The sequence below is a fragment of the Spermophilus citellus genome (assembly GCF_964194105.1).
Source record: "Spermophilus citellus genome assembly, chromosome: 1".
Classification (NCBI taxonomy): Eukaryota; Metazoa; Chordata; class Mammalia; order Rodentia; family Sciuridae; genus Spermophilus; species Spermophilus citellus.
In genome coordinates, this window is record NC_138182.1 from 288362208 (window position 1) to 288387973 (window position 25766).

The 25766-nt window shown below is 56.4% G+C and overlaps 1 protein-coding gene across 1 annotated transcript in view; it reads right to left on the reverse strand.

Annotated features, from left to right (window-relative positions):
• Positions 1–7992: 7992 nt before the first annotated feature.
• AHRR (aryl hydrocarbon receptor repressor) overlaps positions 7993–25766 on the reverse strand; it is a 101492-nt gene continuing 83718 nt past the window's right edge. The window contains exons 5-11 of the mRNA XM_081289223.1: positions 21454–21543; positions 16137–16263; positions 14852–14988; positions 13307–13506; positions 10265–10326; positions 9880–10021; positions 7993–9166 (exon numbers count right to left, since the gene is read on the reverse strand). Of these exons, the coding sequence (XP_081145349.1) occupies positions 8176–9166; positions 9880–10021; positions 10265–10326; positions 13307–13506; positions 14852–14988; positions 16137–16263; positions 21454–21543 (1749 nt within the window). The 3' untranslated portion in view covers positions 7993–8175. The remainder of the gene's footprint in view (positions 9167–9879; positions 10022–10264; positions 10327–13306; positions 13507–14851; positions 14989–16136; positions 16264–21453; positions 21544–25766) is intronic.

Consider the following 25766-nt stretch of genomic DNA (forward strand, 5'->3'; position numbering starts at 1 on the left):
GAAGGGCCTGGGAGCCGAGAGACCGCATCCCCGCGGGCAGGGTGGGACGGACTTCCGGGAGAGGTGGCTGCGCGCCGCTCCGGACTTTTCTTGGCATGAACGCTGGGCTCTGAGGAGGACTAGTCCCCACAGGGGCAGGTTTGCTGCTGAAGGGACTGCTGGCCTGACCGGCCCCTCCAGCATTCTGGCCCTTCCCACTGCCCTCCTGCCTGTTGTCTGCAAGGGCTCCCACAGGCTTGCGCACTCCTCTGGTTTCCCTTGCTTCTCAGGATTCATCCTCCAGCTCCAGTGCCCACAGCTCCTCTCCTTAACCTCCAGCCTACCCCCTGCACCAGCTCGTTGTCCTGTTTTTTTCTTCATGTTTTCATGTCCCATTGTTGCCCCCACTTCACGGTGGCAGGGCTGTCTCCTTTGCTGTAGCCCAGGGTATGGTACTGGGCAGACAACATGTGTAACAGGTGGTAGCTCATCACATGGGTCATGACTGCCACCCAGAGACACTGGGCAGCTGTTTAGGGTACTGCCCTGTTACTCCTGAAATCAAAAATGAACTCAACCCCTGGAGGAACACAACAGATCAGAAACCCAGTAGGGGCAACCGTGGGGTTGAGTCAGGGAAGCTTCAGGATGGTCGTTGGGTCTTGGAAGCAACACTGACCCTTGACAGGAGTGGCAGGGAAGCCTATGGGAAGGACACAGCTGGGGAAGCTGTGCAGAGTACAGGAGTCCAGGCAGGCGGGTCTGAGTTCCTACACGGAGGAAAGGTCCACCATCCAGGGCTGCACCTTCCCTTAGCAAGAACAGTGTGTGCTAGCCACCAGGATTTCAGAATTGGTTGGGCTGATGGGGACACTACTTTCCTTCACCCGCCAGCAGGAGGCAATCTTCTACTGTGTTACCAGCTGCTAGACAGCAAGGCACTTCTTGAAGACCAGCCAAGGTAGTTCAAATGGAAGAGTCCGAAGATGGCAGGGAGAGGAGGTACCCCAAGTACCACCGCAACTACAACCACAGCCTGTGCCAGCTGACCAGCAGGCAGCAGCACCACAGTGGCATGCCAGCTGACAGCTAACCTCACTTTATGATTTCACCTTCTTTATCTACTAACTTCAGAAAACACCAACTAGTTGAACAATGAATAAATGTAAATAAAATGCCTCTATTATATTTGAAAATATAATTGTAAATATGTTTTGAGATTAAGAGAAAATTTGCCAGAATGACCAAAGCCTTAGGACAGTTACTTCAAAACAGACATTTAGTGCATAACCATTCTCTCTTGGTTTGGTAGGATTTGGATTTACAGCTCTCACACCTTCCTCAGTTAACCAGGATGCTTAGAGATGAGTTGTCTTACTGCAAGTTTAAATTCTTCCTTGCTGCCAAAAAATATTAATTAAAACTCTTTCTCTGTGTCATGGGTTCCCGCAGGTATGGGGTTGGAATAGACCCCTGTGGAGGACCGCACCATGCCTCTGGGCAGTGGGGTAAAGAGCCAGTACATGAAGCACTACCAGGAGCTGTTCTGGATGTATGCACAGTGCTACAGCATGCTGCCGCAGCAGGCACGTGCGCCCTGGCTCTGAACGCCTGGTGACAGTACTGCCCTAGGACAATGTGGCCTCTCAGTGATGTCAGCCCCATACCCTGGTGCGTGCTCACAGAAGCCACAGAGGCCTCAGTGCTGGAGGAGTCCCAGTGGCCTGCTGGGGAGCAGGGCACGGAGGCTTGGGAGGAGCAGGATGCAGCACAGCCAGCACTGCCAGTGAAAGATGTAGAAGAAAAACCTGAACAGCAAACCAGAATGAAAGGACAAGTTTTCTGTCCTCAATAGCAATCAAATGCCTTATTTGCCAGAGGAAAGAGGAAAGCAGTTACAAGACCCCAAAGGTCCAGTAAAAAACAAAAACAAAAAACAAGCACCCATTCACTCTTAAAATGCTGGGGGGAGAGAGACTGGAAGACAGAAGACTCCTAGCACCTGTGTAGGAAGCCGCTGTCAGAGGCAGCCTGTGCACTCTGTGGAGGGGGACAAGAGCAGGACAGTGAGGTTCCTCCACCCAAAGCCCCTGGGTGACAGTACATGTGCTGCTATTCAGCAAGCCCTCAGACCCATGCCTGTCCTGAAGAGCTCCCCAAGGGACAAGACTGTCTGTGAACTGGGGTATGGGCCAAGACCTCGATCACACAAGCTTCTCAGAGAACAGCTAGAGGCTGTTGTGTTGATGAATCTTGTCACCTACCCCCACAGTAGGGCAGAAGGTTGAAGCCATGGACACTGGGTTACTCGTGAAGACGAGCCCACAGGCCCCTGGTACTCTTGTAGGAGTTGTTTCAGAACATCTCTTCTTTGAGGTGCTGACACCAGATGCCTTTAAACAGCTAAGAGGCTTCCGCTCCCCTCCGGGTGGCATAGGTGGACTGTGTCACTCATGGTAGAGGCTCCAACTCCACACTGGTGAGGTCCCCATCCTGCATGAGATTCAGTTTACTGGTGCATGTAGTTTTCTTTGTGAGAGAGTACCAAGCAAGAAGCACTCCCCGTGACCTAGCGTCCATCTGTGGTGAAGCAGGGCTGTGGTGGCTACTGCAGGTACAGAGGTGCTTCTGTTTCAGCTCACACCATCTTCACGTGGGTCGTGTGTTCAAGGATTGGGCTGGCGAGGCCCAGCTTCTCTGGATGGTCTCCGGGGTGCTCCCTCAGCAGTTTAATAGCCATACACGTCTAGTAGACACAGCGTGGCCACTGTGGCTAGGTGGTGATGAGTTGCTGTGAGCCAGCTCACCCCTCTTTAACTACAGCATTTCTCTTCAGAACACATAAGGTACAGCTGGCCACCGTTACAGGCTGTGGACTCTAGCCTCTTCGGCCGCAGCTGGCAGGACATGTAGAACGCATGACCTGGAATCACATGGAATGGACTGAGATTGGCCCGTGGGGTGGGGACAGGGAAAGGTACCATTAGAGACGCCCACACACCTTCTCTGCTCTTCCTTCCGTGGCACTTAGTGCTGACGATGTGTGGTGCTCCTGCTTCAGGTTGAAGAGGCCAGCCGATCTTAGCTGCACCTTGCAGGAGCGTGGGGACCTGAGCGTGCACAGCTGTATCTCAGTAGTGCCGCTCCTTTTGTGCATTTGCCTCTAGGGTGGGAAACAGTCTTCATACTCATTTCTCAGATGGTGGGTGGGTCTCAGCATGCCTGGGTTTTTACTCAGGGTCTCTGAACTGGCTCTTAGCACACAGACTAGTGTCACTCCACATAAAGTGACCGTCTTGTCACTGTCAAGCCGTGAGAGTGCCTCCTGAGCGCTGTGGTCCTGAGGTGAACCTCTGCATGGAGAGCACACCTCGGTGTGGAGGAGGTACTTACCAAGAGGAAGTTCTACTTGATGTCTGACACCCTGGCTAGGAATTCTGGTGAACTTTGGTTTAATCTGTCACACGTCTTTAAATGCTGTGGGAACCTGCAGGTCACAGGACCCTGGCATGGCGACAGCGTGGCTCAGGTGGTTTCACCCACCTGGCTGAGCATCATGTTGCATCTGATCATCTTGTAAAGATGGCCGAGTGCGGCGCCTGGAGCCCCACTCCTCCAGCCTGTGGTCTGCCGATACCTAGGAAACACTTGTCTTTGTGTGCTTTCCCCGACTCTAGGCAGAAGTGAGCCTGGAAGGCAGATTGGCCAGCCCCCCTTCTTTTTAAGCAGAAGATGTGAATAATGATAAGGGTCTTCTGATGTTCATGAACAACCAATGGCTGAGTGTGGGAGCTGTGTTCCCTCCTCTGTCCGAGCCCTCCATGATGGGGATCATCTTCTTCCCTCTTCTCAAGGGCAGCAGTTACCTTCAAGCCTATGAATTTTTAAGTCATGACAGTGTGATGTTCCTACTTTCTTCTTTTTACCGGAACTGATGTGGTTGTCATCGTGTCTCTAATTCTTGGGACATATTGCAAGATGCAGATAGTTTAAATCTGCCTTCAGGTTGGAAAAAGTCTAATAAAACTTGTTGAGAATCCAGTATTATCTAAAATAAATGCTACATAAAGGCATTAAAAAAAAACTTTCTTGGGTGTTTAGCAGATGAAATAGAAGAGAAACCTCCCCACACCCAGGGATGTTAGGTGAACCCAGCAAGTGTCCTTGTGCAGTCAGCTGAGTCACGGGTAAGCGCAGGAGGACATGGCAGAAACAAGAATGGAGAAGGGGGTGCTTGAGCAGAGGCCCTGCCCCCCGTGAGCATGTGAATGGCCTACAACCCAGGCTTGGGCTTCTGTACCCACACAGGGCGGAGCGGGGCAGAGCTCTGGCTCCCGCAGTGGAGTGACCTCAGTGGAGCATCGTCAGTGCAGGACCAGGGCCCCCTCTTGGCCTGCCTGACTGCTGGACTAGGAGTGGGGAAGGCCCAGAGAGCACTGAGCTTGGACTCCCCTCCTCACCCTGGGAGGCTTCCTGGTGCTTCCTCAACCCCCCAGGGGCTGCTCGGGAGCCAGAGGGAGAGTACTGAGGTGTCTGAGGTCTGGGCCTGGTTCTGGGAGGACAGAGATCTTGCTTTGTCCCATGTTGTTAGGAATAGCCATTAAGGAGACAGAATTGCAGCTTCCAAACAAGTGGAGGTGGGAGAGGGAGGAGAGTGCCAGGGATTCCAGAGAAGGCTAGGAAGGGGGACCAGGTCCAGGGAAATTGAACTGAAAGAGGGGGAAATGCTCAAAATCATTATTAATCTGGACGTAGGTCATAGGTTAATGGGTCAAAGACAGTGAAACGGGTATGTACACATGAAGAACAAGGGCTCGGAGTGAAGGGGCTTTGGCATGCCAGCCAGTAAGGCCTGAGGAAGTTTTCGGGGTGACGTTAACATCAGACAGCGTGGGTTCTGTCAGAAGCCACAGCCAGAGACAGTAACAAAGACACAGAAAGCCATGAAGACACCAAATTCTGTGTGAAAATGCTAAATGGCTGTATGATATGAGGAAAATACCCCCCAATGAAAAGACAAGGTAGAGGAGAGAGAAAAGGTTGGGTGTTTGTAACTGAGCAGAGATTGCTATGTGGGAGAATGACACTGCAAGTGACCCAAGCGTGACAAGGGTGGGAGGACACAGCCCCGGGTGGAGAGGCCAGGACCCTGCCTCTCTCAGCCTGCTGGAGGGAGGCCTGGGTCCCCCAGCCTTTGCCCCCGGCAGCGTGGCTCCCCTGGTCCGGGGAGACTGGCTCACAGGCTGGGCCTGCACCCCACACCCAGTCCTGCCTCTCCTGCCCTGAGCTCTAGCCTCCCCACGTGCAGCCACCCGTGAGGATGTGCCACCCCACCACTCTGTCTTAGAGCGCCCGTGCTCTGCCACCAGCACAGAGCTCAAGTGTTTCCTGTGGCCGCCATCAGCTGCCCACAGGACACCATGCCCTGGGCCTGTGCTCCTCCTGCATGGATCCCGGGCACCTGGCACAGGCCCTCTAGTTTTTAGCAGGGGCTCCACAGTGACAACAGAATGTGTGAGAGGGACAAGTGCCTGTGAAGTGGCTGCCCACTCACCCGCCAGAAGCCACAGTGCCAGGTGCTGCCATGGGAGGGGCTGTTGCCCTGTCTCCCAGCCACAGTCTACACCTGGGGCAGTGCCCGGGCCAGTGGAGCAGCCCCTCAGGTCCACCGGCCGTTGCTGGGAAGGTGGAAGTGCACCTGGGGTCCTGCAAATGGCCGAGCCATCCCAGCAGAGGGGCCTGGCTCGTCTCCCTGGGGGAGAGGTGGCGAGGCCTGTGGTGACCACCACTCTGCCCAGGGGTCTGGAAACCCTTCAATCGGGGGTGCTCTTGGACCAGAGGGAGTGAAAGCCTGCCCCTCCCACACACCTGTCACCAGTGTCCTCTGACAGGGTCCCTCAGCTCTGCCCTTACAGGACAGCCCAAGTCTGGGGGTCTGAGGCCCCAGAGGGTCCCCAACCCTCAGGGACGCAGGGGAGGGCCTGGTGAGGGTGCGGTGTTTGCTGTGCCCTTAACTCCAGCGTTTCCACCTGGGGAGGGTGCCACTGTGAACGCAACCCCTTTGTGGCAGGAAACAGTTACTCTGTCTGGAAACGTAGGCTCCACTGACACTGGACGCACATGCACCTGCAACTTTTTACATAGATTTTGCAAAAGTGTGACAGAGGCAGTGTGTGAGACATGGCTGAGTGGTCTCGAGGCCCTGGGCAGCACAAAGTGCACCGCAGGGCGTGGCGAACATTAAGGAGTGGCCAGGCACTCTAGGTTCTGAGGACGTTTCATCTGCGTCTCAGTGTCACACACCCTCACCGGTTCTCAGGAGGCACGTGGTGACTGAGCTATAGAACTTCTGACTGGAGGGCAGGGGGAGGTGCTGCCCAGGCACAGCGTGGGCCCCACATATCCAAGGTCCACAGCACACATGGGTGTCCCCACATATCAAGCCTGCAGAGTGGAGGAGTGGATGCTGAGCTCTGTCCACAAAGCATGGCCTTCCAGGTGGCCCTCGCCTGACTTCTGTTGGTCCTCTCAGAGGGAATACGGGTCAAATGGCCCTCTGCGCGGGGCTGTCCAGGCCTCGGGCATCCGCAGCTCTTGGTAGGTACGTGGTGCAGGGGAGAAGGGGTGTCTGGCTACTGTTGGCAAACGTGAGACATCCCGTGCTCCATCTTCTTGATCTCATTGTTTCAGGTTTCCCTGGCTCTAGGACACAGGAGGTGTTGATTGTCTGCAGCGCTCTCTGCCCTCTGTCAGCCCTTGCAGAGGAAGAGCTGGTTCCTCTCTGGGAGGCAAGCAGCCCTCAGGTGAAGGGCGGGAGATGAGGAGGACCTGGCTGGGCCAAGCCCTCTGGGCAGGCAAGGGTGGCATGGCCATTGACGGGAGCATTCTGTCACCTTGATGGGACAGGGATCTCCACAGTCAGGAGCTGGGCATTTGGTTAGAGAAGAAAGTGAAAATTCTGGATCTACTTCTACTCTTAAGACTAAATCCATAAGTTCCCAGAGAGCAGGGGTAAGCTGTGTGGGGCAGAACTGGGTAACACTGGGACACTGGGCCAGTGGACTGAGCAGAAGCTGGGCGTCCCGTCCTGACTTCTGTGCCAGGTGGCAGGAGTGGAGGCCAGGAGTCCTCCGGTTGCCAGGACAGAGCAGCACCCATGTCACCTTTTGAAAGGCCGCTGAGGGCTGGGCAGAGAGGGAGAGGCTGTAAGTGGCCACTCTCAACCCTGGCTTAGGCGGTGAGTGGGACACTGTCAGCCCCATTCCCGCCCCAGGCGAATTCTCCTTACACACCAGGTAGACCAGGGGCTGGGCAGGAGACCCATCTTGCAGAACAAACCCGAGTTTTGACAAAGGAGATGTGCATCCCAACAGCCTCTGCTCTAAGCTGGAGCTGAATACTGACCCCAGGCCACCAATGAGGACACCTAGGAGGTGGAGCCTGGGTGCACGCCCAGCAGACTTTAGCACTTCCAGATCCGGGCAGGCATTCAGAGGACCAGTGGTCCCCGAGGAAGAGGGGGCCACACAGGCAAAACTTGGGCTATGGAGACCTTCTCTTTCCGAATTCCTAGAGTGGACACCATACGAGTCCTCCAGCATGCTGGCTGCAGCATCTAGGAACACTGGACACCCTGGAGGGCACAACTTCCTCAGCCTGCCTGCGCCTCCCAGGCTGGCTGCGTGGGTACTGCCAGACACCCAGGCCTGAGGAGTCAACGGTCCTCAGGGCCCCGCAGAGAACGCTGGGAGGTTCCTGGAAGGGACCCATCCACCTCCATGCCAGGCGTGGCCTGGAGCCCTGGCTTGGAGTTGCAGAGGACCTGGTGCCCACAACCTCCAGATCCTGCCCGTGGCTGGGCTCAGCCTCCCCCAGTGAGGCCTGCTGCACATGTCGTCTGTGTGCCTCAGATGTCCACACAGACAGGAGGTGGCAGGGGTGGGAGCTCAGGAGGCCATGAGACATCACTGGAAGCTTCTGATGGTGGCCTTGGGGGCAAGGGATGTGGGCCATTCCCTTACACATTTTGACTTCTCAAAGAGAAACACCATCCTGCTTGAATAGACTCCAGCTGGCATGTATGATTTCCTGGGATACTTCACAAACTCCAGAATGCCTTGCAGCACAGGCACCACCCTGGGGGAGGCAGCCAGGGTGGACTGAGTGTGGACAGACTGACCTGCTGGAGAGCCACAGTTAGGGCAGGAAGGCTGAGGTGCTTTGGGGAAACAACCTGGGCACGGCTCCCTGGCCGGGAGCAGCAGCCCATGGGGGCGAGTCCAGGGGCTCGCGCTTGACCACAGCAGCAGCCCTGGGAGCTCTGCAGTCACAGTCCCGAGTCAGGTGCTGGTACTCGGGGCAGCTGGGTGTGCAGAGGTGGAGGGGAGGCTCTGGCTCCAGGCAGGCGCAGTGTGAAGGGAAGAAGGGAACAAGTTCCCTGCTGGCTTCAGTGGTGGCCTGGCTGTGGGGGTGAGCCCCTACCACACCATGCACGAGGCGCGGGGTGTGGATCTGGTGCCTGCAGTCCAACTCTGTCTTCAGGTGCATCCTGGTAGGAAAAGTGACCAGCTGTCTCTTGGCCATGTTGCTGGCTCCCAGCCATACCTGGCTGGGGGTGCAGATGTCCACTGCGTCCTCAGACCCAGAGTCATTTTCCATCTTGATTGGCACTTCAAGCAACAGTGCTGGACTGCGTGGGGCCCCTGGGGACACCAGCAGGCCAGGCAACTTGGCATCCTCAGTAGAGTAGCCCCCAGCTGGGAAGCACTGTGCTCCGGGCACAGGGAGCCTCTTCTCCAGACCACTCTGCAGGGTGTGGCAGGGAGGATGCCCCTGTTCCTGCTGGAGGTCCCGTAGGGGTCTGCTTGGCCTGCTGCAGTAGGCACTGTGGGGAGAGCCTGGCAGGGGCGAGAGGGGTGAACTTCTGAAGGTGGTTGTGCCACCGGTACTGAGCATGCCCTGGGCTTCTGGGTAAGGCATGCAGGAGACGTGGGACACACCGCGCATGGATGGCCGCTCGATCCTGGTGGGCTGTGGCTTCGGCTTGTCTCGCTTGTCTGCCGTCCAGCTGGGATGCCTCATGGGTGTTGGCGTCTCCCAGCAACAGTTGTGTGCCTGTGTCTCCCGCCGGCCTCTCCCTGCAGCACAGCCGCTCAGCGCTCTCTCCTGCTCTGCGTCTTCCCCGTCGCTGCAGAGCAAGACAGTGTGGGGCTGAGTGACAGCTGATGGGCCTCCCCTGGGGTCGACCTCTTCGGAAGGGTGCTGGGGTAAATCTGTACTGGTAAACCCCAGCTCAATGTGCAGGGGCAGCTCCAGGCCAGGCCTCAGGCCAGGTGGTCCCTGACAGCCACCCAGCAGCCCGCAGGCCTGCCCCCTCCTGTCCTTCACCTCAGCTCCCGCAGCCCCAAGTCCAGGAAGGCTCCAGGGGGGCAGGCTGGTGCCAGGCCCGGCCTGCTTCCCACCCTGTGCCGCAGGAGGCACTTCTCTGGGACATGGGCCAGTCCAGCAGCACCCGCCGGTCAGGTCTGTGATGGTGGGAAGGCTGTCAGACTGAAAAGCCACTCTGTGGCCAGGCCAGGCGTGACAGGGACCACACCTGCATCACAGGAGACTGGCTGAGGGTGACACATGGTGGTCAGTCTGGGAAGGCAGACCCACTGGTCAGGGCAGAGTGGCAGGTAGGGGCCGCCGGGTGGTGTGGACGGGATGGGGAATGCAGAGGGTTTCCAAGAAAAGCCCACTCCTCCCTACTGTCCAGGCTGAGAGCTGTGTGGACAGCACCAATGGCCAGACCTAGTGGGTCCTCTCCCAGCAGTCAAGGCCACCATTGGCTCCTCTCCACACCTCTCTCTTTGACCTCCATGGTGACAGGGGCGGGGTGGGGTGGCCTGTACCACTTACCCTGCAGCCCCTGTGGGGTCCAGGATGAGTTCAGGGCCACCCCTGAGGCACAGGCACAGGGCCCTGCTGGGAGCCCGGGTCCAGTGGCCAGTGTCCATCTGTGACCTGAACAGGGGAACGCAGTTTTCACCATTGCTGCTTCCTGCGGGGGGTCAGAGGGAAAGCCTGTCACTGGGGTCCTGGAGGGCCCTGGTCTAGGTGCAGTGTGGCCCCCAAGTTCCTGAGCCGTAGGACCAGAGCAACAGGGCAACTGTCCCTGTGGGCCACCCACCACCCTCAGAAGGGGCATTTCCACAGATCCCCAGGGCTGAGGGAGCCAGCTCTCCAGGGGACACGCTGTGTCTCGCCCATGTGGGAAGGGCGTCAGAGGAACTTCAAGAAGTACCTGCAGTGAAGCTGGGCTTTGCACGTGGGTCTGGTCCACACAGAGCTGTGGTGGCCTGGGCCCTGTGGAGACAAGAGCCGAGTGGCATGAGTGTGCCGATGGGGCAGGCACACGGTGGCACTGTCACCTGAGGAGGGGGCCAGAGTTCCCACCCGCTTACTCCCACAGACTGCCAGGTCCTTCATCAGGGACAGATTCCAGACCATCTGAGACACGTCATTTTTTGAGCCAGGACAAGGAATTTGCTCTGGAGGTAGATCTGCCCACACCATGCGTTTGATTTAGGGCTTGGACGTCTTCTTGGAAGGCCACAAGGAGAACAGTGGACTCCAGGGACAAAGTTCTCGAAGAGTCAGTGTGAGCAGATTGAGACCACCGGCCGCGGCTCTGGGGGAGGTGTGTGGTGACAGCCACAATCTCCTCCTCATAGTCTGTTTTCTTGTTAGAGGAGGAGCTGAGGGCCTGGAGCTGACCACAGAAGATACCAGAGGACTTCCGCCCAGACCTGGCTGGGTCTCCCTCCCTCTGGGGAGCTGAGGCCAGAGAGGCAGGGTTTCTGAGGGGAGTGTGCACTTCCTGGGAACCCCATTTTCATCACTGTGAGTCTATGGTCACAAAGTGCAGCCAGTGTCCACTCTGCATCAGAAATAAATATTCGTGAGGAAGAGAATCGCACAGTGGCTCCAAGTGTGGAGCGAGGCAACAGCCTGTCACCAAACCTGTCGGGAGACAACATTTGTCATCTGGCTGCAGGCCTGTCTGCCCCAGAGCAGCCTTCGGGGGGAGACTGGTGGGTTTGTGTTCTCCGGTGGCCGTCCCTCATCCTCCTGGGTTTTAACAAGGCTGTGAGTGTGGGGTCCCCCGCGGTGCCTCCCCTTGCCCGATCATCGACCACAGGGACCCCACACCTGCGCCCTCTGCTGGGGAGGGGTGCTGCTCTCCAGGTTAGCTCCAGAGGAGCCTAGGCTGAGTCCCAGGACCCTGCGTCAGACCCAGCTCAACTCAGAAAGCAGGAGAACGTGGTGCGTGCAGCTGGGGCTCCTCGGAGTGAGTCCAGCAGGCACCAGGCTGCCCCCACCTGACTGCCTGAGCAGAGCCGGGTTCTGGCCTGGCCTGATCTCAGCCCTCGCACCTTCTCCACTGTGGGGTGGCCCTCCCTGGGGGCTCCCCTCTCTCATCCTTAGCAGTAAGGATGGGCACAGGCCTGTCAGACAGGCAGAACAAAAGGGGACCTGGTGTGCCCAGGCTGGAGCCTGTCCTGGAAGCCACCCTCCATCCGCCCTGCACACAACAGAATGAGGAGGAGGAACATGGGACCCAGGTGTGGGGGGAAACACAGATGCCACCAGATCTCCTCACCGAGGGCCTCCCAGAGGGACGGGAGGTGAGTGAGGCCCTGCAGAAGGACAGACCTTGGGCCCTGGCCTCCAGCCTTGGCATCTGGACAGGGCCCGCGATGAGGCACCCACAACTTTGTGGGGTCCAGTGGGCCGACCCTGACCCAGCTGAGTCCCATTTCCGTGGACGAGGACTGAGGACAGTCGTCTGAGTTGCTGGGCAGGCAGGTGCTGGTGTGGTGGAGCCCCAGGCCTGAGCCCTTGTAGGCTCTTGGGCCCATCTAGATGAATCTCAGGAGAGCTGAGGAGCACAGCCAGATGAGGAAGAGCAGCTCCGCAGGCATGTCTGAGGAGCAGTGCCACCCAGTCTGCCTCGCTGGATCCCTGTGAACAGCCCAGCACACTGCTCCTGTCCCAGGGGGAGCCGGAGGACTTGCAGCGAGAGGGTGAAGGGCAGAACGATGGGGCAGGATTTCCCGCCACGCCAGGGAGGAGCAGGCAGTCTCTCCAGAACCTCTCCAGAGCCCACAGCCTGGAGGCTGTGGGGGGCCCTAGCTGATGGCTCCTGGGAGCTGCAGCAGGCTCACACCCACCCCATCAATGTGCCAAGTCAGAGGCCTGCTAAAGTCTCCTTCCTGCTGGCCCTGGCTGCCCTTCAAAGTGGAGAACCACAGACAGAAACGCAGGTCCACAAGTGATTTCTGAGAGCAGCTGCAGGCTGAAGGGACAGGCCGAGGGCCAGGGCTGAGCACAGCAGAGGCTGACTCGTGACAGAGACCAGGTCTCTGGCCTTCACCTGAGGACCTGCAGAGGGGCCAGCCCAGTTCTGTGAGGCCCATCCAACAAGAGGGGCAAGGAGGACAGCCCTGAGGAGGCCCAGGAGTGCTGTCCACAGGCCCGACTGCCCTTAGGAGGGACCAGGCCTCTAGGAGGAGATGCTAGGGCCCTTGTTCCCTGAGCATCCGACAGCTGGACAGCTGCTGCGAGGGGGAGGCCAGGTGGTTTTGGCTAGAGCTGGGGTGCCTACTGGAGGCCGTGCTGGAGAGCCTCACGCCTCTGGCACCATTTTCTCCAAGCCACACTGGCTGTGGTGCTCCTCTGTGGCCCTGGCTCTGAGTGTGCTCTGGGAGTATTCTGCAGCTCACTGAGGCCGGAGGAGGGGCTGGGGACTGGGGACCTGCCAACACAGAGCCCCCACATGGGATTCCAAGGAGTCATCTCCCACGCTCGGGGGAAAGGCGAGTGGGAAAACCCATTCTTGTGCACTGCATTTTAAGTCTCCCAGGAAACACAGGTGGCCCCTTCTCAGACACAGCAGACAGTATGCCCCAGAAAACCTCGCCCTGGGTGTTTTCCACTTCTGAAAAGCTCAGAAAGCCTGGCAGGACCAGGCTCGATGGACCAGGGCCCTGCAGCAGCACAGCCGCTGACCCCGGATGGGCCACTGACGCGAGGCGGGCGAGGAAGAAGGCCCAGAGGCGCGGCAGGCCAAGGCACGTCCTCGTGTTGAGTGGCTCTCTGGCAGGCCAGCATGGGTCAATCAGGATGGGCAGGATGGGAAGCTAGTGTCTGCAGATGAGGGTTTGAAACAGTCTTTCCTAATGGCTGTCACCTACATGGTGACACACGAGTTGACAGAAATGAACTAAGAAGACAGCGGCCGCCACACGTGCAGGTGCTTTGTGCTGCCACGACTCCTGCTCACCTGGGGTCCACTGTGGCCGTGGTGTCCACCCTGTGCTTGGCCCTCAGAAACGCACCCTTCATCTTCACCTCTGCCAAGGCTGGCAGGAGGACTGGCGCCACGGTGCAGAACAGGGAGAGCCGCGGGGGCAGGATGCTTCCTGATGGTGCCTTCTTCTTCTGTCCCAGCAAGAATTTCAGTTTCCCTTGAAACTGCATCATCTGGCAGGTGAAAGCAGAAGGAAAGGGGCGTTCACAGCCTCAGAAGGAACCCGGCTCAGCGTGCAAGGGCAGCTGAAGCATGGCTTGGGAGGGTGTGGAGGACGCTCTGCTCTGGAGCCTTGGGCCCCCCGCCCACCTGTGGGTCTGCCTCCTGCAGACCAGCCCCACCCAGGCCTTCAGGGTGACCTTGGTGGCTCTGTGACTGGTGTCGCCTTGCAGGGACGAGGGTGTTCTTGTGTGAGCGCTCATGGCTGTGTGCATGCACACAGGTGGCACCAGTGCATTGGCTTAGGCTGCCATCAACGAGAGCCTAAGCCACCAGCTGCCTGCCCGGTAGCAATTGTGGTGGTTCTCTGAGGGATATTTCAGCTTAAATGTTCCATTTCTAAATTATCAGGACCAGACCAGAGTCCAGAGTCCAGGTGAGGAGAAGAGATCCCCAGAGCCCACAGTCCAGATGGGGAGAGGGGAATCCCTAGAGCTCAAAGTCAGGGAGAAGAGACCCCCAGAGCCAAATGTCCAGGTGAGGAATGGGGAGATAGGATTCCCCAGAGCCCACAGTCCAGGGAGACAGGACACCCCAGAGCCCAGGGAGGTGGGACCCCCAGCCCTCGGTCCTATTAGGGTGTGACATGCAGTGGTCACAGGAGTCCCTGGTCATGGGTCCTGGCACAGGCCTGGAAGTTGAGCCCCAAGGTCCTGTGCAGCCAGGGCTCGGGTGAGAGACCTGCAGGTGCTGATTGGTGGCTGCCTGGGAGGAGGGCAGGGCCCTATGGCTCTCAGCACAGCATGAACCAGAGGAGTGGGCAGGTGCAGGGACCCAGGTGCAGGCTCTACAGAGGCAAACGCTGGGGGGCCTGCGGGGTGGGCGTGGGCTGGAGGACCCTTGCTCAGCTACTCCCAGGAGGAGGGCGCCTCCCTCTCGGTGAGGAGCTGGAAGAGGACACAATGGGTCAAGAAGTGGAAGCCCCCAGAGCAAGTCTGTGAAGGAAGAGGCGGCAACCAGAGGCTTGGGCAGGACTCCCCAGGTCCCAGCAGACTCTGCTGAAGGCTAGGGTGTGTCAGGAACGGCTTTAGGTAAGGCCCAATTCCCCTCAAACACAAAGTGACCTCCATTTCCAAGTGCTTTGCCTGTGACCTGCAGTGGGTCCCACTTGCCCCCCTCACCAGTCCTTCACACCTGGTGGTGTCAAGGGGACACGTGGAGCCTCTGGAGACCCAACCAGGGCTCCTCCTCTCTGTCCAAGGATGCTGGGTCCCCTCTACACCAGGGCAGGAGGGACCCAGGTGTCAGGGAGCCAGAGCGGGCTGCAGGTCAGGTCCCGCTCAGGTCCCACCCACTCACCAGAAAGCCAGAAGTGCTATCCAGCAGGCAGCGCACGCGGCAGACGAAGCACCGGGTCAGGAAGGCTGAGTACTCGGTGGGAGAGCCAGAGCCCCCTTCCTGGGCCCTGAGCAGCCTCCGCAGCACACTGTCATCTCCTGCAGGACAGCCCAGGGAGTGGTGGTGAGGCTGGGAGATGTTGGCCAAGAGAGAGTCACATGTGCCCAAGATGGGCTTTCACACTGTGTGGGAGCCATTCAGCCCTCCATGTGGCCCTGACTCCCTGCAGTCCTGGAGAGACCGCTGCAACGAGGGTCTACCTTCACGGTCCCCTGCCTTTACCACATCTGTAAGACCTCACTGCTCTAGAAGCCTGAGGTTGGTCTTTTCATCCAACTCTGCAAGCTGCATCATGCTGCTGCATGAGGCTGAGCTGGAGGCCTTTCCTGGAATTATCAGTGTGTGTGTGTGTGTGTGTGTGTGTGTGTGTGTGTGTGAAAGATGCAGTGAACGGGATCCCAGGGAGATGCCACCCACCCCAGGACCCCTGCCCTGACCCCTCCAAGTCCACCATCACCTTTCCCCATAGGTAAGGGGCACCAACCCTGGAGAGCCAACATTTCCAGGGGCTTTTTCAGATCTTGTAAACTGGGCCAAGAAACTTCCTGGCAGACAGGAGCCTGAGGGAGTCTGTGAAGCCAGAGACTACGCAACCCCAAGAGGCGGCAAGGACTGGGTCTCCAGCCCGCAAGGTGCCTGCAGTCTGTGTCCCCAGGGTCCCAGGAACACATGCTCGGACCCCAGCTCGTGGTACCACTGCAAGGTGACGTAGCTCTGAGAGCTGGGGCCTTGGTGTCACTGGGTCGTGTCCTTGAAGGGCAGTGGGACACCAGCCTCCCTCTCCCTCTTCACATCACGGCCAGGAGGTTAGTGGTTTTGCTCCTCCAGCAGTCCCCACCACGATGTGCTGCCCCCCCGGGTCTGAAAGCAGTGATCCCACAACCATGACGAAGCACCGGGTCTGAGCTTAAGAAACTTCCTTCTTTATAAATCAGTCACCTCCAGTTCTTGTCATAGGGGTGGAGGGCCAACCACAAAGGGTGTCCTAGGCCTGGCTACAGAGCACAGCAGAACGGCCGGGGCACAGACACCCTCGGGAGCCACTCAGGGTGCCGTGTGACCAGCCCACTGTCGGACTGCTGGGTGGGGAGGTCTCTGGGAAGCAGGATCCAGTGTGGAGTCCCACATGGTGGCAGAGGAAAAAGAGGTGTCAGCTGTGTGCACAGTGTTCCGAGTGCCTACCCACCTGTGTCTGGGCGCGGGGGCTGGCCGAGCCCCTGGGGGGGGTCCATGGCCCAGTGCAGCTGCCGGCAGAAGTCCTGGCGGTCCTCGACATGGATGTAGTCATAGACGTTTTGGTGCATCACATCCGTCTGAAACATGGAAAAAGTCATGTGGGCCTTCACCTGAACTGGGACTTATCCCAGGGACTCTCACTCCAGTTGTCAAACTGCAAAACCCCTAGGTCCACCTGTAAAGGCCAGCCACGTTATGGAGAGAAGGTCCCCTGGAAGGAGCTCCCTGTTATGAATGTGACTAGTAAACTCACGCAGAGTGGATGAGCTCTGCCGTCTCTTCCAGGGGTCCAGCAACTCTGTGGTCAGACCTGTGGCCCTGGCCTGGAGGGGTGGGTGGCCAGGGTGCCTGGCTGTGACTGTGGCCATGACTGAGAGGTAGATTCGATCGCCCACAGGCTCCAGGGTTTCGCAGAGAAGGGGCAGAGAGCAGCCCAGATGTGCCGCTGTCCTTGATCAGGGTTGTCCAAGTCGGGCTCTGGGGAGGGTAGCCTGGGGCCATGGGCAGAGACTCCTCATGGTGGGAGTGGCCCCCGGAGGCCTCCCTGGAGAGCTGGTGGCTCTGTGCTTCCTCAGGAGCTCTGTGAATGAGCAGTGTGCAGGCTGGTGGGCCAGATGGTACAGGCAGCTCTGGGCCGGCAGAGCACTCCCGTGTGACCACCAGCTGAGGGCCCAGGGCCAGTTAAGTGGAGAGGGCTAGCTGAGGGGCAGGTCCAGGTGAGGGGCCAGGCCCAGGTGAGGAGACAGGTACAGGTGAGTGGACAGGGCCATGTGAGAGTCCAGGGCCAGGTGAGGGTCCAAGGCCAAGTATGGGGCCAGGGCCAGGGTCAGGTTAGGGGACAGAGCCTGGTGAGTGGACAGGGCCAGGTGAGTGGACAGGGCCAGGTGAGTGGATAGGGCCAGGTGAGGGGACAGGGTCTGGCCTTTCAAGGCCCCTCTATCCCAGTGGTGGTCTGGGCCCCACCTCAGGTGCTCTGCCATCTTCCAAGGCTCAGCAGTGGGGAGCTACGTCCTCTGGGTCGGTCCTGCCCACAGCACCACTGAGGCTGGCTCAGGCGTGGTGGCAGGTTCTCATTTTCAGGCTGTGCTTTGGCCGTGTGACCACACTCCAGCTGGGCTGTTCTCCTGCAGTAAATGCTTGGCTGCTTCACACTGGCCAGCGCAAAGGATGCCACAGGTCCATGGGGACAGCCACAGGTGGCCATTGTGTCCCGGGGTGAGCAGGTTCCAGAACACACTCCCTCAGTGACACCTGGAGCTCAGTCTGTCCCAGTACAGCCACCAAGGTGGACAGGCCTCCTGTTTGCGGCAACTCGGGTGTCATCCAGACTGAGTGTCTTTGCATGTACTCACTGGTCTTCAGACGTATGCGTGCCGTGTGCTGCATGTGGAGGCCTGGACACATGCAGGTGTGTGCTGCCAGACTGTCCTTCTCGTGGTCACCGTCCAATCTGCCTCTTCCTCCTGGGCCTGGGCTGCGTGCCTCTGGCTGACTCAACTCAACTCTGCAGGGAATGCACAGTCCGACTCCTGCCTTTTGGTCTTGCTTAAGAGATCTTTCCTCACGGATCTCCTAACTCTGCCCTGCTGTGTGCCTTCCGGGAATGTGTGCCTCCGTGGTCTGCATGTGGTGTGAAGGAGGAGATGAGATCCCTCTTCCTCCCATCGGGTCTGGCTGGCACTGCATCTCTCCTGAACAGAGAGCCCTTTCCTCCTGCCAACAGCAGCACTGAGCGCTCACCACAAGCCCAGGCCCTCTGCCTCAGAATACTGCTGCTGGTGGGTCTGTGTGACCTAGTGCAATCCACGTGGCCTATAGCCTGTGAAGCTGTGACCCCAGGAGTACAAGTGCCCAGCAGTCATCCTCTCCTTCTCCCTTCTCCTTCTTCTGGATAGTTTGGATATTCTTAACCTCTGCATTTCCATGGAAATTTTAGAATTAGTGTGTCAATGCCCACCAAAAAGTTATCAAGTTTTTGTTATAATTTCATCAATTCTGTAACTTGGTTTGCACAAAAATGGCATCTTAATAGCTATGTCATGTCTCCAACCCAAAAATATGGTATAGCTCTTGTGGTGCCTGGATTGGCCTAATGCTTTATATCTTCTGAGTGGAGGAACTACTGTGTGTTGTTGATGTTGTTCCTAGTTTGGATTGGAGGAAGTGGGGTGCTGACCCCCAGCAGCAGGCAGGCGTGATGCAGGGCAGGTGAAAAGTGGGCCCATGACTCACACTAGACTCTCCCACAGGTGTGTGGGTGACTCTGAGCTTCACAGAACTGCTGGAGGGTGCTTATCCCCAACACTCTCAGGCCACCCCAGTCTCTCTCATAAGAAAAGGGGTGTGTGGGGTCTGCAGTTAACCACTTGGGGACAGACAGACCAGGGAGAGGCCCAGCACAGCCAGTTAAGGCAAGCCTGCAGACAGGGAACAGACAGAGCTCTGTTTTCACAACTAGCTGGGCACATCTGACTGCCCATGTCCCACCTGACCTCCCGAGCAGGTCCACAAGGCAGTGTCCAGAGAATAAATTCAAGGAGGGAGAGAAGGACGCCACTGCTCGGCAGTGCAGCATGGGTGCTGCCGTCCAGGGCAGCCAGCCTGCAGCTCTAAGCTAGCACAGTGAAACCAGCTCCTAGCTCGGACACATGATCCCTTCCTGCAGTCTGTCCTTTCCACCTCTCTGTATAAGCATGACCCTGGCTGCAGAGTAGTAGCTGCAGGGGTCACCGAGCTGGTCTTATCTGTGATGGCTCACTGGGGACAGCTGCCACAGTGACCAGGAGGGGTTGGCAGCTTCCTGAGTGTCAGGAATCTAAACCCACCTTCTCATCACAGGCCTGCTGGGCACGAAGACACAAGGGACAGAGCATTCAGGCTGCCACAGTAGGGAACGGATCCTGGCTTCTGGCAAAGTGCTCTGCATGAGATGTTTTCAAGAGCACAAGCTGTTGTGGCATCTCATGAAAATTCTGCAAAGCCTGATTTAATGGCATTTGGGAACGATTTCTTTAAAATAAAGGAAAGCTGTTTTCCACCTCTAACACTGGGGGGGGCGGATAATGAAGCTCCAAGGAAACAATAATCCCAAGATCAGTTCCAACTGGGAATCAATGCCACCCTCCTGCACCTTCCTTTGTCCCCAGAGCCAAATCCTATGTGGGACACTCCTGGGAGTCGGCTCCTGGTGTGCTATGGAGCTCATGGACTGCTGGGGGAAGGCACTGGGAAAGAGGTGAGGTCCCTCTGAGCATGAAGAAGGCAGGCAGGGGCCCAGCGCCAACTCAGACCCTGCACATGCAACCAAAGGGCCCATATCCAGGGCTATGTCCCCACCTGTCCATGTCCACAAGCTCTATGCTGTGAAGAGAATTGACACCCCACAGTGAGGGAGGCATCAAGTCACAGCTGACCTCCTGACAGACACTTCTCTACTTCCCACTGTGAGAGTGACATCTGAGGATCGGAGCATGAGTGGCAGACACCCTCAGACTGCTCAAGGGTTGGTGTCACCTGAGGGATGAGGGACTCTGCTGCCACCTTAGTCCCTGGAGATCTGGTGCATCACCAGAAGATGGAAAACTCCCAGCAGCAGACCATGGGGACAGTACAGGGCAGGTCCAAGGCACCCCAGGCCAGCAAGAGCAGACAGAAAAGCTGGCCCCTCCCCCTGAGGTGCAAGAGCCTTTGCCAGTGCCAAGGGCCCCCCGTGGCTCCTAGGAGCAGGCAGAGGTGGACACTGCCCGGTGCATGAACAGGAAGCGAGGCTCGGAGCAGACAGGTGACTGTTGAGCTGCAGAGCCGGCCTCCCCTGTGCTGTGTCCCCCCAGCTGCTGTGAAGCCCGCAGGTCCAGCACATAGTCCCCCCGTCGGGTCCTACACAGGGCTGTAGGACTGCCCCAGGTCTAGTGATGGGTGTGTCCAGAGGGGCGACCAACACACGTGGTTGTGTCCTGGGAGAGAGGTGCCCCAGGGTGTAAGTGAGTGTGCATGTCCTCCACACAGCTTCCCGGGGGCTTAGAACAGGAAAGGAATACAACGGGATAAGGCCTGGTGGTCACCAGATCCCTGCGGTTTGCAGGGAGCCTGGCCTTGGACTCAGGTGGCAGGAAGTTGAATTCAGAGGTGGGGGCCAGGAACTGCTATAGCTATTTCAGTTCTGGGAAACTATTTGAAATTAAGTTTTCCTTGGAAATTAAGTAAAAGACATGCTGGCCTCAGGGGCCTCAGGCAGACTTGAGTTTTAACATGTTGGGGACCCACATGCTCGGATCCTGGATTCTGCTGCCTTTGGCTCTGTGCAGGCCTGGTTTTCTGCCCAGCAGAGGTGCTGGTCTTGATCACTCCACACACTGTCACCACCCCTCATGTGCCTCCATACTGGCAGAGGCAGGAGCCAGCCGTCCTGCCCCACAGGCTCAGCTGGGAAGCCCAGCCACCAGGGGCCTCCTCCAGGGCGGCCCCCCTGCAAACAGGCCTGCTTCTGGCCAGCCCTTGACCCTCAGTGCCCTCCGCCAACCTGGGCCAGGGCCTCTCAGCTGGGTGGGGAGTCTGCGAGCTCCCTCTGTGGCCTGTGGGCTGTCTTCACATGGCTGCTGCTCCTGGGGGGTCGCTGTGGTCTCCTACTCAGAGCTGCCTCCTCAGCCCTTGATTCCTTCCAACTGCTGATTCCCCAGCTGCTGGGGTGTCTGTGTCCCAGGTTCTTCCCCTCCGTTCATGGCTTTTCCTGCTCCAGAACTGTGTCCCTTCTCTCCAGTGGGGACGTCTCTGTGGGGTGGCCTGCTCAATGCACTAAAGGGCCCCAGATATGCTTCTGAGTACCCAGCAAGTCCAGGGGGAAACGTGGATTCTCTGCTTGACCTTTTGAGTTCCCATCGGACTTTTATTTCCCTCCAGAGTCTGAACAAAAAAAAAGCTCCCTGTCCTCTCTGGGCCTCAGAGGGGGCCTTCTGTGTGGTACCCTTTCCTGGGATGTCACCCTCCAAGCTAGTGTTCCAGGCCCCTCAGCCCAGCCCAGCTCTCTGTCCAGGTCTGGACACCCCCACCCAGGCTGGTGAGGAGACCCAGGAGGAGCCACGGCAGTAGACAATGGCTGCTGAGCATCTGGAGCCTCCTGCAGACTGAGGGGAGAAACAGCCCCTAGGCAGAGCGTGTGGGACCCACCTGCCAAGGCTCGGCCTGTGAAGGCTGGTCTCTGCTGTTTCCTACTGTGCAGGGCAAAGGTGACAGCCCAGCACCCAGCAGGCGCCGCGGCTGGCTTCACGTACCTGGTGGAAGCCCAGATAGTCCACAATGGTGGGCGACGCGTAGAAGATCATCCCGTCCGCACTCACAACCAGGGCAAAGCCATTGAGAGACTGGAAAAGACAAGAGAGCCCAGTCGGCCACCTCAGAGGGAGAGAGGCTCCTGCGTGAGTCTCCACCCTCCCTCTGCTTCGCCTTCAAACCCACGCCTCCAGAAGCACCCTTTGACCTTAGTGCGTCCTGCCAGGTCCCCAGCAGAGGCCAAGAGTCACTTCTCCTTTCTCTGCTGGGAGTCAACGTGCTCTTGGAGATACAAACCACAGACCCAGGCAGAACAGGGCATGCCGCTGCCCTCTGCCAGGCCTCCCCCCCGTTGCCCACTCTTAAGGAAGTTCCTGGCGTCTCTGAGCTTTCAACAAACACGGAGCTCCATCAAGTGTTTCCTGTATCTGCTGAAACAACCTGGGCTCTTCCTTGTCTTCCTGCAGGCAGCCTGCATTGCTGGTGACCCCTGCGTGGACGCGCCCTGGCGTTCTCCTGCAGGAGTGTTCTGTGCAGTGACACTGGCCAGCACTTTCCCCTCAGTGTGGTGTCAAGCAAGGGGGCCTTGAGAGGCCCCACCCTGGCTCTCTCCCAGGCCACTGATGCAGGACAGGGCCCGTGTTCCTGGAGGGACTGGGTCTCCTCACCTTCATCTGGCTTGGCCCTGGGGGAGACGCTGGTGACGCAGTGCACTTCCACACCACATTGATGTGTGCGATGTCAGCATGTGCAGGTGTTTATCCTCCTCATCTCCACTGTTTCCCCAGAAGGCCACCATCAAGCATGACTTTAAAATTCACCCATGCTTATTATGTACAGCACTCCTTACGACTGTTAGGTATGCTCACAATTGTGGATTTTTCTTTTTTTAAAAGATTTTTTTAATGGACACAATATATTTATTTTATTTATTTATTAATTTATTTTCTGTGCTGAGGACGAACCCAGTACCTCACAAGTGCCAGGCAAGTGCTCTACCGCTGAGTTATAACCCCAGCCCCCAACTGGGGGGTTTTAAGGCACATCACTGTGCTGTGCTGGACTTCACAGCCTACCTTTACTCTCAGAGCAAGTCCTACGCTCTGTCCTGTGGTGGCTTCCAGAACCACAGCCAGTGAAGATGCACAAGATACCAGAGCCCTAACAATGACCAGTGAGTGTTCTAGAGACCATCTGTCTGTCACCTACCTACCTACCCACCTGTGTGCCTAGCCATCACCCATCCATCATGCAGCCTGTCTCTGTCATCCATGTATCACCATCAATCATCTAGTATCACTTCTACCTGTATTCTATCACGTGTCCATCCATCATCTCTATTGTCACCAATCCATCACATCTACCTAATGTATATCACGTGTCCATCCATCATCTCTATTGTCACCAATCCATCACATCTACCTAATGTATATCACGTGTCCATCCGTCATCTCTATTGTCACCAATCCATCACATCTACCTAATGTCTATCACGTGTCCATCCATCATCTCTATTGTCACCAATCCATCACATCTACCTAATGTATATCACGTGTCCATCCATCATCTCTATTGTCACCAATCCATCACATCTACCTAATGTATATCACGTGTCCATCCGTCATCTCTATTGTCACCAATCCATCACATCTACCTAATGTCTATCACGTGTCCATCCATCATCTCTATTGTCACCAATCCATCACATCTACCTAATGTATATCACGTGTCCATCCGTCATCTCTATTGTCACCAATCCATCACATCTACCTAATGTATATCACGTGTCCATCCGTCATCTCTATTGTCACCAATCCATCACATCTACCTAATGTATATCACGTGTCCATCCATCATCTCTATTGTCACCAATCCATCACATCTACCTAATGTATATCACGTGTCCATCCATCATCTCTATTGTCACCAATCCATCACATCTACCTAATGTATATCACGTGTCCATCCGTCATCTCTATTGTCACCAATCCATCACATCTACCTAATGTATATCATGTGTCCATCCATCATCTCTATTATCGCCTATCATCTGTCCATCACATTTACCTATTATCTGTGTACTATCATCTATCCATCCATCATCTCTATTATCATCTACTATCTATTCATCCTTCATCTCTATTATCATATATTATCTGTCATCTCTCTTATCATCTATCATCTATCAATTACCTATCATCTATCTCTACTTATTACCTATCATCCATTCATTGGATGAATCTCTATCACCTACTCATCTATCCCACCTATTTATCTTTCATTATAACATCTTTCGTCTATTATGATCATCATTTATTGACCATGTATCTATCCATCTAGCCATCACCTCTATCATCTATCAGTATAATTTATGTATCATCTCTCTGTCTATCCATCATCTCTGTCATGTGTCACCTACCATGTATCATCATGTATCTACCTCGCATCTGTCCATCGTCCTGACAACATCTCTCTTTCTCTCTCACCTGTCCGTCAGCATGCCCAGGGAGCCCTAGTGAGCACTACCATGCTCAGTCGAAGACCTTTCAGTCTCACGTTGCCCTTGTGAGTTTGGACTGGTCATGAGTCCACTTGGGCAGTGCAACAGCTGGTGCAAGGGTTTTGGCCCCCTGGACAGGACTGTCCCTAGAGGGCTCAGTTGTTCCTGTGAGACCCGGACAGTCAGAGCCTGCAGCATCTGAGAAATCTCTGGCAACTGGCAGAACACTGACTCATTTCCCTTAATTATTTTTTCCATATTTGTATTGGTGTGTTATATAGTTCAATCCCCTTAGTTCCTGAACACGTTAGATGCTTTTCCCCATTTTATTTTGAACTTTGCCAATCTGCTAAGTGAAGACTCAATTTCCCACCACGGTTTCCTTTCTTGGATTATGAAGAGATGAAAGCCTCTCCAAATTCACGGGGACGTGCTTCTCTTGCATGGCGACTTGCCTGTGTGGGTCATATGCTGATTTTTCTGTTGGGATTTTACGTATCCATTTCCAAGAGTTTGTGAAATGTTGGTATTGAAGACCCATAGGTGGTGGATAAGGGCTGCACCTACACCCAAGTCCCCACTCACCATGGAAGATGAGGGAGGACAAGATGCAGGGACCCAGCCTCGGTCAGCAGCAGAGCAGAGCACGGCAGACATCCAACCCACAGGCAGAGGTCAGATCAAGGGCCAAGGAGTCAGGCCCAGGTGCCCCAGGGGAGAACGCAGGGCCCTCAAGATCCATCAGGAGAAGAACAGCTGCTCCACCCGTGGAGGAGGAATGAGCAGAACTAGGAGCGAAAAGCCAGCGGAAAGACTCCAGCCGGCAGAGATCACCAGCAAGGGAGGGTGTTAGGGTCTGTGAACAAGTCAGGATGGCGCCTGGCACTTTGCCAGGGGGAGTGGTTTGTGAAGTAACGCCAGCGAGCCATTGAGTGTGGAGATTCCTGATTGGTTGACTTCTGTGTCTAGTTTATGTTAATTAAGTTAAGCTGTGTGTTCAGTTATGTATATATACCCCTCCGTCCTACAATACACGGCTCCCACTGCATCAATCTGCACAAGTTGCTCCTCACCCGCCAGTGAATTTGTTGCAGCCAGACTGCGGCACTATGTGGACACTCTTGCTACATGGACACTCCTGCAAAGTGGACACTACTGCTACATGGACGCTCCTGCTACGTGGACACTCCTGCTACATGGACACTCTGCTATGTGGACACTCCTGCTACATGGACACTCTTGCTACATGGACACTCTGCTACATGGACACTCCTGCTATGTGGACGCTCCTGCTATGTGGATGCTCTGGTATGTGGACACTTCTGCTACATGGACACTCCTGCTACATGGACACTCTGCTATGTGGACACTCCTGCTATGTGGACACTCCTGCTACATGGACGCTCCTGCTATGTGGACGCTCCTGCTATGTGGACGCTCTGGTATGTGGACACTTCTGTTACGTTGATGAGGACCACAACCAAGTCAGGATGGCGCCTGGCACTTTGCCAGAAGGAGTGGTTTGTGAAGTAACACCAGCAAGCCATTAAGTGTGGAGATTCCTTAATGATTGACTGCTGTGTCTAGTTTATGTTAATTAAGTTAAGCTGTGTGTTCAGTTATGTATCTATACCCCTCCGTCCTGGCCTACAATACACGGCTCCCACTCCTGCTGTATCAATGTACACAAGTTGCTCGTCACCCCCCGGTTATTTTGCTGCAGCCGGACTGCGGCAGGAGGGTTTGTTCTTTATTATGTTTATTAATAAACTCTCAAGAAGAATCCTCAAGAAAAATACAAACCACACCAGGAAT